Source organism: Mus musculus, chromosome 14, assembly GCF_000001635.26.
Source record: "Mus musculus strain C57BL/6J chromosome 14, GRCm38.p6 C57BL/6J".
Taxonomy (NCBI): domain Eukaryota; kingdom Metazoa; phylum Chordata; class Mammalia; order Rodentia; family Muridae; genus Mus; species Mus musculus.
The window spans coordinates 65,210,119-65,225,367 of record NC_000080.6 but is presented as its reverse complement, the minus strand read 5'-3'; the positions used below and the strand labels follow the sequence as shown (position 1 = coordinate 65,225,367).

At 39.0% G+C, this 15,249-nt stretch overlaps 1 protein-coding gene across 1 annotated transcript in view; it reads left to right on the top strand.

The window, feature by feature from the left end:
- The window catches only part of Fzd3 (frizzled class receptor 3), a 70,023-nt gene that overhangs the window by 37,096 nt on the left and 17,678 nt on the right, over positions 1-15,249 (top strand). Inside the window, exon 5 of the mRNA NM_021458.2 lies at positions 13,145-13,293. Coding sequence (NP_067433.1) covers positions 13,145-13,293 — 149 coding nt within the window. The remainder of the gene's footprint in view (positions 1-13,144; positions 13,294-15,249) is intronic.

Here is a 15,249-nt window from a genome sequence, read left to right as displayed (position 1 = left end):
TTGTACAAGCAGCTTACTTCAGGCTATCGTTCCCATTAGAACCATTTGCAGAATCTAAAATGATACATTTTTATAGAACAACAAACATCATTTACCCTTCCAGACACACAAGACGGGCCATCTGTTGTTTATCTAGTCTTGATTCTGAAAAATATAAAAATAGAATGACATTAAATCTAATTTGTTGTGATTTTAGCTTCATTTTCTAATAGGAGTTTTCCCTTTGCCAGGCAGCTTCAGCCATACTTATTAGGAAAGGACTGTGAGGGACGGGAGTTCTCTCTCTCTTTTTTTTTTTTTTTTTTTTTTTTTAAATGGTTTTTGAGACAGGGTTTCTTTATAGCCCTGGCTGTCCTGGAACTCACTTTGTAGACCAGGCTGGCCTCGAACTCAGTAATCCACCTGCCTCTGCCTCCCGAGTGCTGAGATTAAAGGGAGTTCTCTTCTTACACCATTAAAGACAGTGAAGGATTCATCTTGTAAATGTATAGTACTTCTCATGTTCTGATGGAGGTATCTACGAGTCTTTAAGGTGGAAGCTGTCTTACTTGTAACTTCTAAGTTCAATAAATTTATTCTCAAAATGTTTTAGTTTCTGTTAAAGAAGAGTGATGATAAGAGCTGCTGCTGTTATGGCCTCCATGGCACAAAACAGCTTAAGCTATGAGCTCAGCCTGGTGGATAAACTTTGTACTTTTTGTTTGGGTTATGAAGAAGGAAGCAAGGCTAGATCTTACTCTTGCTGTGTAGCTAAGGCTAGCCTCAAACTCCTGATCTGTCTCTGTCTCCCAAGTGCTTGGGCAATAGGCACGTACTGCAATGCTTGGTAGTTTTTTTTTTTTTCAAAGTAGTTATCATGATCTACAAAATGGTACTGCAGCCTTTCTATAAAGGGTCAAGTGTAATAAATATGGGGGCTTTGGTGGCCAAGTGCTTAGCTTTTGGTGTCTGCAAATACAGTCATAAGCAAGGAGGCAAATGTTGCAAGGAAGTTTTACTTACCTAAGAGTGACTTCACCTACAGGCTATAATTGGCCAGCCCCTATTCAGCATCAAGCATTGTTCCATGTAAGCTCAGTACTGTGTTAGGAACTCCTAACAGCAGGTGGTACTTACCAAGAAAGTCGTCAGACCTGCAGTCTTTACCTGCATCCTTTGGTCATCATTTTATAGATAATGGAACTAAGATATTTAGTATCGTTTAATTTTGCTATGTCACTGTACTAAATAAATAAACTGACTTACATATCACTGTAAGGCATGTTGGTAAAGTTTATTCCTAGTAGTCTTTGAAAATTTCACTGTACCAATTAAAGGAAGTAAATTTTGGTAGTTTATGCTAATGTAATATCAGCAGTACAGCTTAATAATTGTAGTAGCTGCCAAGGGATGTGTGTGTGGTGTATATGTGTGGGGGTGTATGTTTGTGGGTGTGTATGTACACGTACGAACACATGTGAGCGGGGTATGTGTGTTTTCCAGTTTGTGCTCATGCTTGTGAAGGCCAGAGGACAACCTCTGGTGTTGGCTGACTGACAATGGAGCCCAAGGATAATTTTACAAAATAAAGAAACTAAGTGTGAAACACAGTCTAACCAAAATCATACAGTCAGTGATAGAACTGAGATGTGAACTGCCTGATTTCAAAGCTTGCAGTCATAACATTTTATGCCTTTTTCTATGCAAGAACACTGATGTATTTGGAGGGTATTTTCCTACTTGTGACTGTATCACTCAGAAGCTGTGTCTTTAGGGCAGTCACTTGTTTATCATTCCGTTAGCTCTAATTTTCTTGTTTGTTTGTTTGAGACAATATCTCATGTAGCCCAAACTGGCCTCAAATATATTAAGTGGTAGAGAATGACCTTAAATTTATGATCATCCTTGGCCTCCCAAGTGCTAATATTAAGATGTATGCTGTCACACCCAGTTTATATGTTTCTGGGGTTCGAACCCAGATGCTGCGTGCTGAGCAAGCTCTACCAAATGAGCTACACATCCCAGCCTGAGCTCTGAAATCTTACAAGATGTCTAAAGTTCTTCTCACATGTAAAATCAAATGAATCTGAAAATTTTCTTACCATAAACTACAACTTATTTTTTACCTTTAAAAAAGGTCACTAATTCAAAATTATTATATGGCTACTCTTCTGGCATGTTGATGGTTGCTGTGGAAGGTAGGAGTGATTAAGATACAGCCACTGTCTTTAAGGAGCTCGTAGCCCAGTGGAGGGAAGTAACTGTGAGTTAGGTACTGCCAAAACTAAAGCAGCATAATGTGTGAGTTCTTCCTGTCTTTAGTCCCTTTGGTCAGGCAGTGGCAGCGCACACCTTTAATCCCAGCACTTGGGAGGCAGAGGCAGGTGGATCTCTGAGTTGGAAGCCAGCCTGTTCTATAGAGTAGGACAACCAAGGCTACACAGAGAAACCTTGTCTCAAAAACACACACACACAAAATACCTTTTAACATGCACCAGAAAAAAAAATATGTGAATAACAACAAACAGACCTGCAAACACCTAGTAAAAACACCTTAAAGTTAAAAAAAAAGGGTAAAGTTTTGTTTTTTTAAGGATTTATTTATTTTATGTAGATGAGTACACTGTAGCTGTACAGACGGTTGTGAGCCTTCATGTGGTTGTTGGAAATTGAATTTTAGGACCTCTGTTCTCTCTGGTCAACCCCCTATGCTCCAGTCAACTCTGCTCTCTCAGTCCCTGCTTGCTCCAGCCCAAAGATGTATTTATTATTATAAGTAAGTATAAATAAGTCTTCAGACACACCAGAAGGAAGAGTCAGATCTTATTACAGGTGGTTGTGAGCCATCATGGGGTTGCTGGGATTTGAACTCAGGACCTTCACAAGAGCAGTCAGTGCTCTTACCCTCTGAGCCATCTTGCCAGCCCCAGTTTAAAGTTTCTATAGCAAAAAATACAAAGTTTGTTAAGCGTACTAAGATTGTATTTATCTTTCTAGATCTTTATAACTAGATTAAAATGTCTCTGAGTAAGAAAACCTTACATCAGATCCTGAAATTAAAAGTTTAGATTTACAGACAAGAGCTTTATTAAGTCTACCTGAAAAATCTAACCCAGCATTTAAGGGGCTGAGCAATGGTTCCGCAGAGGACCCAGGTTAAGTTCCCAGCACCCACGTTATGGCTCATGGAAGATAGTGCTGGCTGGTTGTAAATCGTGAAGCTGTGCACAGTCGGGAAAGTTGTAAGATGCAATTTATAAGCCTGCTCTATTCTTGCCACTGTGTACACGGCTGGGGAGGATGTTAGGGATCTATGACAGTGTTTGATAAGGGAGAGCTCTTGTTTGGTTTATTGTTCTGTAAAAACAAATTCTTCCTTTCTGATTATATTTTAGTCTGCATTTGAAAAAGACAAAACCTTGCAAAATAATTTACTTTTTGTGTGATTTGCTTTAGGAAGAAAAGCAGTAGTTCCTTTCTTATTCTAAGAGAGGAGTTACACTCCGCCTGTGTGAGCATGATCATTCCACTAAGCATGAGGGAGCTCATCCTTAGGCTCACAAAGATTACGATAGCTGGAGAGTTTCTCATTGTTACTGCACCTATTATTGTGTGATCTGTGTGGACAGTGTTGTTTTCCTACTTTCTAGCCGCTCTTTGCTGTAAGACAGACAGCAACATCACTGATGGTCAACACCGGTCATGTAAAATTGGATGAAAGTTCAGGATGTTGCCCTTTGCTTATTCAAATATAACTTCTTCATAATGTCATAATGCCAGCAAGGCAAAGGATGATAGAATTGAGATAACTTTATTGCTTTTGTTCTCATTTTGAGCTCTTAAGTAAATGTGGCTTTTGGTAGTTTTCTGTAGGGTATAGTCTATGTTGCTGTATGCATGACAGATCTGTCGGGTGGTCATAGACCAGGATAACGTCTGAGAATATGCACTCTGCTGAGCATTTCGTTCTGAATCAGCTGGCACATTCTGCTCTCCTTTGTCTCTGCCTCTGACCTCTTACTTGAGAAGTTGGGGACTTGAACAGTAAGATGCAGAGTTGTTCTTTAGTCATGAATTTTCACTTTTTATTTACTTAAAGATTGACAGTGAATAGTAACACAGCAGTCATTATAAAGTTACTAGAACCCAAATTGTAGAACTTCGTTACAGTTGGCCACATTGGCTGCTCTTACTTTGTATGAAGTAATTATTTTAAGATGATATTCTCTTGTTCAGAAATTCAAAGCTTATTTACAAAATGTTTGAAAAGTGAATTTATATTGATTTCCTTCCTTTCAGTGATTGAAGGAAAATCTGGAGGTTGAAATCCTACTTTATTATACATTTTTCACAGTGGCACAAGTGAATTGATGGTCCAAGGATGGGAGAATAAAGATTTAGAGAAGAGGAGAAACAAAACTATGAAGAGTGAGCTGCCAATAGCTCTTTACCTGCCCAGCCTTGTGCTGCTTTAATTTAAAGCCATTGCTCTCCTGAAAGGACAAATTACAGTTTATAAGCCGTACTTGACGTGCAGGTAGCAGTTAGCGTTTCCTGACTTCATCCCTGCTCCACCGCTCTGTATTGCTTCCTTAGTCAGACATGAAGAATTCACAGCAGAACTTGCTGTCCCTCTGTTCCAAGGCCTGATGTCTCTCTGTGCTACATTATCTTAATTACTATAGCATTATAATAGGCTTTTATGTCAATAGGGCAAGTAATTGACTGTTCAAAGTGTAATAAAAGTAAAGGCTGATAAAGCAGCATAATGTAATTAAGAAGTGTATAAAAGTTGTAACTGGAAGCTTCTATTCAAGAACCGGTGGCTATGGATGTGGCCCGGTGGTAGAGCATTTTTCTGAACATACAGAGGCCTTGGGTCCTATCCTCAGCTCTCAAGAAAACGACAAACAAAGGAATCCGCCCTCCTCCATGTTACTTGTATAAAAGGCTACCTAAACCTGATTAACAGTTTATTTTCATTTGCTTTACATGATTATAGGCTTGATATAAGTTAGTGTTTTGTGATTAACTTATTTTAAAAAATAAAAGCTAATTCAACACAGTATGTACCTCCATTAGAAAAATACAGATTTTTTTTCTTGGTAAGGAAAAAGAGCTAAGACCTGATTCAAAGCCAAAGCCTCAACAGTGTAAACCACCAAGTAATGTGATTATACCTTAGTTTCCTTTTTATTCAAGCCTTCCCTCCTTAGTATGAGTAATTTTTTTTGCCATTTAGTTCAAAAGAATTTGAACCTCAGAGCTTTGTTAGGTTATGAATCTAAATAGGAAAACCAAGATATAAGTGAATGTTTTTCATATGATGCTTAAATAAAGCCATATAGCAGTACTATTGGCTAAAATTAGAGTGATTGTGGAGACAGTATTTAGAAGATAATGCATAGAGTTTATTTATAGCTAGCCAGACTATTGCACAAAAAGAAAAAAAAAATTAGTAATCAAGGTCGATGCTGGTGTTATCTTTGTCTGGGATTCTCCTTGATTTCCTAGATGACAGGGCAAAGAAATACAGCCGATGAATTGAGTTGTTAGAGTTCTGTGATTGTTTGTTTTGAATGTCAACCTGATACAGTCTCTTTAGAAACCACCCCAGAAGAAAGTCTCAACAGGGGCTGATCTAGATCTAGTCAGCCTTTAGCTATGTTAGTGGGAATTATCTTAATGACAATCGATGATTAGTGTTGTGACGCAGTCGACTCTGGGTAACACCATGGGTTCGGGGCCTAGACTGTGAAAGTAGAGAGAACGAAGCTGAGCAGCAGACATGGATGCAGTCAGGGTTTCCCTGCCCTGCCTGTGGGTGTGATGTGGCTACCCATTGAAGTCCTGCTATTGTGACCTGCCCTGGAGTGCTAGGCTGTAACTTGGAATTGTTAACTAAAATAAACCCTCTGTCCCAAGGTTGTTTTACCACCACAACAGGAACATAACCAAGACAGATGATATTTTATAACATGAGAAAGATCTTGACATTTTCAGGAACTTTTATAAAAGAAAAAAAAAACAATTAAGTGCTTCTTCTCATTTGTCCCTTTTGCTATTTAAGCTTTGACTTATTTTTCACATAAAAAAATTCAGTTCATTATAAGGCTGTTTTAAATAAAACTGGAGATACAGTCCTTTTATGTAAATACACTTACTTGCTGGGCTTTGCCCTGTGCATTGTGTTTATATACTTCCTACCTTTAGCATTTCCATGCTCTCTGCGATGGATAACCAGATAACACCCTCATTGTAGCAGGGAAGTCCTTTGCTTTTACAGATGCACTTGACCATTCCCTCTGTGCCTTGGACTTCTGCTCCAACACTCCTATGTATTTCTGAGTCACGTCTTGCTTTTAAAACTTGTCATCCACAGGTGCAACTTGTTACCCCTGAAATTTTTGCACTTAACTGGAATCTTGTGGTACAAACTATTGAGTGCTCGTCTCTGCTCTCCTTCCTTTCTTCCTGTGTTCTTTATGTGACTGAAGACGTGGGTGGTTGCTTTGGGTATTGCGGATTTTGTTTTAGTACTCCTTCCCTTTAATTCAAGCATTTATGATGGGTGAGCAGTGTTGATTCATAGGAGACTGTGCTATACAGCGTAAGACACTAGAGGAAAGAACTTGGAAACAGGATTTCTTGCCAGTGCTCTGTTTCTCTCCTCCTTTCTAGACAGTCTTAAGCTCCTTATGTTTTAGGCATGTATATAAGCTCAAAGTTGCCCATTTGTGTGATGATTCCTAGCTCAATTTAGAGCTCCTAATATTTCTCCTAAAACCTGATTTCCTGTATCTCACCCCCAGTTTCTCCCATCCACTGAATGGTATTTGCATTTCCTTGTTGCTCAGACTCTTACTTTGGAGCCATCTTTGAGTCCTGTCTCCTCTCATATTTAGCATTTATCCCATCAGCTTTGTACAGCCTCCACTTCTTCACTGCTTGCACAGTGGCCTCCTGACTCATCTTCCTGCATACACTCTTACCTTTCACAGGAAACTTAAATGAATGTGCTTGCCTCTTTGGACAAAGCCCTTCAATGGATTCTGGTTGTTCTGGAATAAAATCTGTATTCTCATTGCCTGCAGGACCAGACACATTGGTTCCTGCTCCTTCTCTGCCTGTGTCTCCTGCCATTCTCCTTACATGCTCAGCTCTAGCTTTACTAGCCACTTTGTTTTTCTTAAGATTATCATTATCATTGTTTCTGTTTGAAATGCTTAGGCTCCAAAATATATCCCCAACTTGCACTTACGTATGTCTGTGGAGAGACCTTGACCACTGATCTCGCATCTAATCCCTGTCTCTCATTTCATACTCTAATGATTCTCTCCTCTTTGCCCCTGACCTTGCTTTAGTTTTTTCTGCCCCCTAGACACCTGCCATTTCCTCATTTGTGTAGTAGCAGCAGTCTACCCTGCCTCTCCCTAGAGTAGAAATTGAACAAGGACATAGAATTTTCTGACTCATCTGCTGTAAGACATGATAACACTCGAAATTTGAATGACTGAAGGTATAAATATATTTAACCTTAAGATGGATCATTTTGCATTTCTATGCTTTGATTCCATAAGTATAAAATGAAGGGCTTATTCAAAGTCCAAGAGCATTTATTTTAACCTCAGATGATCATTCCCTTATAGTTGTAAGTTCAAGGCATTTAACTTTTTAAGTGATTTTTTTGAAGACACATTGCTCAGGCCAGTACTTGGCAGTCACAACACTCTAGGAACTGTGTGATCTCTGATGTCCTCTCTCCCAGTGTACTTTCTTGTTTACAATTTTCCCAGCTCTGTTTTCTAAAGTTACTATACATTATCTACTTCTTTGTATTATTATTTGAATTTCTTCATTATTATTATTATTACTTATGTGAATGAATGTTTTTGCTGCATGTCTGTCTGTCTGCATGTATGCCTAGTGCCCAGGGAGGCCAGAAAAGGGCATCTGATCCCCAAGAACTGGAGTTATATATAGATTGTTGCAATTCACCATGTGGGTGCTAGGAATCAAACCAGGCCCTTTGGAAAAACAGTGCTCTTAACTTCTGAGGCATCTTTCCAGCCCCTCTCTGTATTACAGAATTAAATTGCCTCTCTACATTTAAAATATTTTTTTCTGATTAGTTCTCATTTGACATTCATTGAATATAAACAAATGTGATTTGAAGCCTATTTCTTAGCTTGCTCTGTAGAGATTCCTCTTCCCAACTCTCTCCAGTTACTGACCACCCTGGTTAATGCAAGTGTTAATTGGTTTGATGGATTTTTAAATCATGGAGAAGAAAACAAAATTAGATGTAAATTTTAGTCTCTCATTTTACTGCAAAGTGTTTCCAGCCAGGGTGTGGTGGTGCACATCTGTAGTCTTGGTGCTTGGGAAGTTGAGGCAGGAGAAACAATAGCTTAAGACCAAGCACACACAGCAGCTCACCCTGTACTATGCACCCGGAAGTAGAGGAAGAAGACTGCCACAAGTTCAAGACCACCTTGTCTCTAAAAACAGAAGCGAAGTGGTGGAGTCAAAGTGCAGGAGAATGAATGTGTGCTGGTTCAAGAGCAACCCATATTAAAAGACATTGTTTCAGAACAGAAAAATAAAAAAACTTCTGAGATGAATAGGCTCATAGACATAGGACAAAGCCTTGAATGTGCCCTAACCAGCTAAGGACTCAAAAAAAAAAAAAAGAGGTAAACAGCTTACTCCAAGGCTTTTCAGAAACTTCCACAGACTAACATATAATCCTTCAAGAGGTGATTGCAGTATCCATGTTTTATTTCACTACAAAGTATCTTTTTTAAGCTTTATTTTTATTTATGTCTGAGTGAGTATTTGCCACATGTTTGGGTGCTTGAGGAGAACAAGAGAGGGTTTCAGATCCTCTGGAGCGGGAGATACGGGTGTTTATGAGACTCCCCATTATAGGCACAAGGAGCTGTAGTCAGCAAATCTCTCCAATGCTGAGCCATCTCTCCAGCCTCACACCGGAGACAGCTGTGCTCCGTGAAACATAGCTTTGAACATATATAAAGCATTGTTGTAACTATTTATGGATTACTTTTTATGAACTATACATTTGTTCCTTAATATTTTAAGAAAAAAATATATTCTGGGTCTGTAGAGACAGCTCAGATGCCTAGAGAAATGGCTCGGAGCTCTTGCTGTCTGTGTAGGAACCAGGCATGCAAGTGGCATACACCTGTACACATAAAATAAGTGGATGTTCTTTCAAATGTATGTTGAAGCTGACATGGTGACACACACCTTGAATCCCAGCAGAGGCAGGTGAATCACTGAGTTTGGGGACATCCAGGGCTACACAGAGAAACTCTCCAAACAAATAAACAAGTAAAAGTGGGAGATTGATGGCTCAGGCCTTTAATCTGAACACCTGGGAGGCTAACAAGACTGCAAGTTAAAGGCCAGTCTGGGCTACACAATAGGCTGGACAGGCTGGACCAGAATAAGATCCTCAGATATAAAAATACTGTACCATATCAGGGAATGAATTCTAGATTATGTAGAGATATGCGTATAAATCTGGTGTGTGTATAAATGCATTCTGTAAATTTCAGGTATTGGTTCATTTACAAAACTATTATTTTCCATCTAGTTGATTTTTTTGCTACTTTATATCTTTAAAATTTTTATGATATAAACCATATACTACAGACTATCCATCAATGTAATTATTGTAGAACATATATTGATGTGTGCTGTGACCAAATGTACATTTTATTTTATGAATTTTTAGCATTTCACTAAAACATTTTAAAGGTTTTTCTGATTAAATACTTTGTCAATTTTAAATATAGAAGTAACAGTTTTACACTTAAAAATTAAAAAATATTGACCCAGGCATAGTGACACATGATTTTAATTCTAGTTTTTTGGAGGCAAACATTGGCAGATCTTTGTGAATTCAAGGCCAGACAAATTCTCTGTCTAAAAAACAAAAGCCCCAAAATTTAAAAAACAACAAAAAACAAACTGTAAACTGCTCAGAGGAAAAGCTGCTCTTCATCAGTATATCTATGATTTACATTCTACAGACTTTTCTAGACACTTTGGTCCTATGTTTGCTAATGTTCAGAAATGTCTACCCCAGACCCTGTCTGCAGTCAGTGAAGCATACCTCTTGTGCTCACCAAAGCCTTTGCTTTGAATTAGATAGTCTTCGACTTGGTTTTGATTGATAGACTTCAAACAAAGGTGACTGAGTCTTCATGAACCTGAAGTACTCATGTGGAAAAAAAGGATCTTGTTCCGGATTTGTCAAGTAAAACTGTAGAATGCCTGACTGAAAGAAAGGATGACAGGAGGGTAAGAGAGAAGGCAAGACTTGGAGGCACTCTTGGGATGAGTATAGAAATTTTTTTTTCCATTTTTATTAGGTATTTAGCTCATTTACATTTCCAATGCTATACCAAAAGTCCCCCATACCCACCCACCCCCACTCCCCTACCCACCCACTCCCCCTTTTTGGCCCTGGCGTTCCCCTGTACTGGGGCATATAAAGTTTGCGTGTCCAATGGGCCTCTCTTTCCAGTGATGACTGACTAGGCCATCTTTTGATACATATGCAGCTAGAGTCAAGAGCTCCGGGGTACTGGTTAGTTCATAATGTTGTTCCACCTATAGGGTTGCAGATCCCTTTAGCTCCTTGGGTATTTTCTCTAGTTCCTCCATTGGGAGCCCTGTGACCCATCCAATAGCTGACTGTGATCATCCACTTCTGTGTTTGCTAGGCCCCGGCATAGTCTCACAAGAGATAGCTACATCCGGGTCCTTTCGATAAAATCTTGCTAGTGTATGCAATGGTGTCAGCGTTTGGATGCTGATTATGGGGTGGATCCCTGAATATGGCAGTCTCTACATGGTCCATCCTTTCATCTCAGCTCCAAACTTTGTCTCTGTAACTCCTTCCATGGGTGTTTTGTTCCCAATTCTAAGGAGGGGCACAGTGTCCACACTTCAGTCTTCATTCTTCTTGAGTTTCATGTGTTTAGCAAATTGAATAGGGGCTATGTAGAATATTATTAAAGACTGTTCATCTCCTACTGAGCAGTGATGTTAGTAGGCAGATGTCCTCATTTTAGGAGGCTAAGGTATTGCTGTGTTAAGTAAGACCCTGGCAGAGGGCTGGAAACCGCAGGCCACAGTCTTAACCATCAGAACATGGAGTCTTTCCCAGGTAACACAAATGCTGATAGGCTGAGTTTAATGGGTCCTGTTAGCTACTTAAAAATAAGCATGTTTAATATTCTTCAAAATATAAATAAAACAATGTTTAGGAAAAAGATAGTAATCAGGGTAGACAGTTGAATATCAAGACTGACTAAGCCTAATCAAAGTGAAATACAGTTACAGAGACTAATCAGCAGATGACAGTAAAGCCTAAAGTCAACATGGATGGAGAAAGAATTAATAATTGAAGTAAGAGATGGTTCTGAAGAGTTTGCCCTGAGTATAGAGTAGAGAAAAGTCTCCAAAACTGTGCAGCGATACAGTTGGACATGAGAGAAAATTGAGAGCCTCAATTTGGGAGGTGGCTGTGAGAGTGACTAAGTGATCGCCTAAAGCTAAAAATGGCTTCCAACTAGGCAGAATTAAAAGTGTGGTTAAAGCCAGGCCATGGTGGCACACATCTTTGATCCCAGCACTTGGGAGGCAGAAACAGGTAGATCTCTGAGTTCAAGGCCAGTGTGGGCTATAGAGTGAGTTCCAGGACAGACAGGACTTCACCGAGAAGCTCTGTCTCAAAAAAAAACCAACAAAAATAAAAAAAACTGTTTGAAACTACAATCAGAATATTAGTGATAAGTAAAAGTCAACTACGGTAGGAGTATTGAGTGCAAAGTTAAAGACGACCAGAGGCCATAAGTCTCTAGAGGAAGGGAGGGACTTGTCCAGCAGCAGTGGGAAGTGCACACAATGGACTTTAGGATGCTAACAAAAGTTAAGTCCCTGTGCCGCTCGCACGTCCATTCAAGGGTAAGGAAAGAGCTGCCTTTAGACGAAAGTTTGGCATACTGTACCCGAGAAGGCATCCAAAGGGCATTATGTCATCTAGAAAGGACCCAAAAAGGAGTAATCTGTAGTTTTGGGCAGTTTGGGGCACAGTTAGTGATGATAAAATATTTTTGTGAAAGTTACTCTGAATACTTCAAAAAATATGCAAAAGATAGATAGCTACGAAGGGAGCACTATCTTGTGAAGGGGATAGTGGCACTGAATAATTTTGATTCATTTCTTCCTAATAAAACCAAGCATAAGTAGCCAGGTATGGTGGCTCACTCCCTTAATCCCAGCCCTCCGGAGGCAGGTGGATCTCTGTGGGTTTGAGGCCAGCCTGATCTAAGTATAGAGTTCTACATACTTACAGGGATACGCAGTGAAACTCTGTCAAAAATACATATGATTTATTGAGTATCAAGCATGTGTTGAACACTGCTTAAGGCCCTGGGTATAAAACATTTGGAGGGTCTTTACATTTTAGTAATGTAACTACACATTGCTTTTAAAAGGCACAGCTAGCCAGGCATGGTGGCGCACACCTTTAATCCCAGCACTTGGGAGGCAGAGGCAGGTGAATTTCTGAGTTCGAGGCCAGCCTGGTCTACAAAGTGAGTTCCAGGACAGCCAGGGCTATACAGAGAAACACTGTCCCGAAAAAAAAAAAAACAAAAACAAAATCAAAAAAACAAGAGGGGTTGGGGAATCCTTGAAAACATGTTGATGAAAGAAAATAGCTACTGATGCATGGTGTTAAAGTTAAACAAAATGGTAGGTGAAAGAGTGTTAGCAAAGTAAGACAAATGGTAGTAGTGTGTCCTCCCTTACCAGCAGAATACAAAGTGACAGTTGACAGGATGAGAATAGGCAGTTTCACAGTCCTGTGAGTGTCTACTGTATCTCTGAAAAACTGAAAGGGAGACAGAAAATTAGTCAAGAATGTAAGATTTAGGGTTAGATAGATGGCTCAGTTAAGAGTACTTGCTGTTCTTTTCAGGATCCAAGAAAATTATTTTTTAGAAATTTATAAATGAAGATACTATATTTATAACATAATTTTACTGTTGTCTTTTATGCTTATAATTTCTATAATTGCCTTTAATGGATGCACATATTTAAGATGATTTTCTTTCCCTACCTGCAGGTTACTCAGATGAGTCGTCCAGACCTGATTCTCTTTCTGATGAAGTATCTCATGGCTCTCATAGTTGGGATTCCCTCTATATTTTGGGTTGGAAGCAAAAAGACATGCTTTGAATGGGCCAGTTTTTTCCATGGGCGTAGGAAAAAAGAGTAAGTTAATGAGTTCTCACAGTATTAATAACAGCTCCTCTGTGTGTGGTGTGGTGTGTGTGTGTGTGTGTGTGTGTGTGTGTGTGTGTGTGTGTGTGTGTGTGAGAGAGAGAGAGAGAGAGAGAGAGAGAAAGAGAGAGAGAAAGAGAGAAAGAGAAAGAGAGAGTGCACAAGCCCTTCAGTATGCCAGTCCTTTAGATTGGAATTGTGGAGCATTCAAAGGATAATTTTCTTGAAACTAGAAACAAGTGAATGCTATTTCTCTTCATATTTACCTGGCCTTCCTGACTTCCTGTGAAGGCTGGTGTGTATTCTCATCTTTTCTCAGATGAGAAAACCAAGAGTAGCGTAAATGTCTCCCATGTCACCCTGTTCAGTGTAAGAGTAACTTCTGTCAGAGTTTCCCATTGCTCTTCAAGGTCTGTCAGACATGTGAAGAGATAGACTAACGCACCATTCTAATTCAGTGCACGTTCAAATTTTAAAACCTTGGGTTTTTTGTTGTTTGGTTGTTTGGGTTTTTTTTCCTTTGTTTTATTTTGGGACAAGATTTCTTTGTATAGCCTTGACTGTCCTGAAACTAGCTTTCCTTCTTTTATCTAATTGTAGTCTGAAGCTATTGAAAGATTAGTTAAGAGTGATCATAGTAGATAGTATTATATTCTTGGTTTTAGTGAAAGTATTTTTAGTTAGCCAGGCAGTGGTGGCACACACCTTTAATCTCAGCATCTGGGAGGCAGAGGCAAGTGGATCTCTGAGTTTGAGGTCAGCCTGGTCTACAGAGTGAATTCCAGGAACCAGGCAGGGCTACACAGAAACCCTGTTTCAAAAAAAAAAAATCAAATAAATAAATAAAAGATATTTCTAGTGGTTATTGGTGTTTCATTAAATATTTTGCTGCTTTTGGAGTTGACATGTGTTCTCTCTGTAAGAACTTACTCCTCATCTATTGATGTTCTGTTATATTTTTAAATATCAAGAATAACATTAAGTGGACTAAAGAATCTATGTAAAGTACGCCTCAAATATCAGTCTCTAGCCTTTCAGCCCAGTACTGAAAACAACAGGAACGGTAGCAGTGCTGCTAATTTGAGAACTTACACATACTTTTTCAGTATGCGATCCAGTCCTTAAATGTTGGCATTGTTTTTTTTTTTTAATTAAGCCATTTAATTTTAACTGTAGCTGATTCTCACAGATACATTGCAGTGATTTAATTTGATTTTTTTGTTTATTCAATTATTGCTTTGTTCAACATCATGCATTTCTATGTACTCTCCACCCTTTCTTTCATAGCATTTTTTGTTTTTGTTTTTGTTTTTGTTTTTGTTTTTTGAGACAAGGTTTCTCTGTGTATCCCTGGCTGTCCTGGAACTCACTCTGTAGACCAGGCTGCCCTCCAGCTCACAGATCAGCCTGCCTCTACCTCCTGAACACTGGGATTAAAGGCGTGTACAACCACTGCTTGGCCACTTTTAAAAACTTTTACCTTTGTAATTTGTCCCTTTAAATCGTTTAGGACTTCCTTGAATATTTGCTTAATTTAATTTTTCATATTAATTTGTTTTAAGGTTGGCCACTCATGACTGTTCTAGTACTAGGCATCTGTTTCTGCCACAGAACACAGAATCAAAATGGAGTCTTAAAAATGTTCTTACAAGTTAAAATTTTACCCAGTTATCATGAGGCTCTTATTACTTCCACAAAGCACAAAAAAAAAAAAAAGACTTTTTTTCTATCTTATAATTATTTTTGAAAATGTTTTGGGACCTAAAGGATTACAAGTGTCTTTAGCTGAAGGGCCTTGTAGAAACAATGGACTTACCAGCGTACTTTTCATAGATAAAACAAAGGAAAGACCAGGATGGTGACTTGCTGAGACTGTGTACTCACAGAATTGCTGTTTCAGCTGTGTGAAAATGACCTTGAACTCCTGATCCTACTATCTCAGCATCC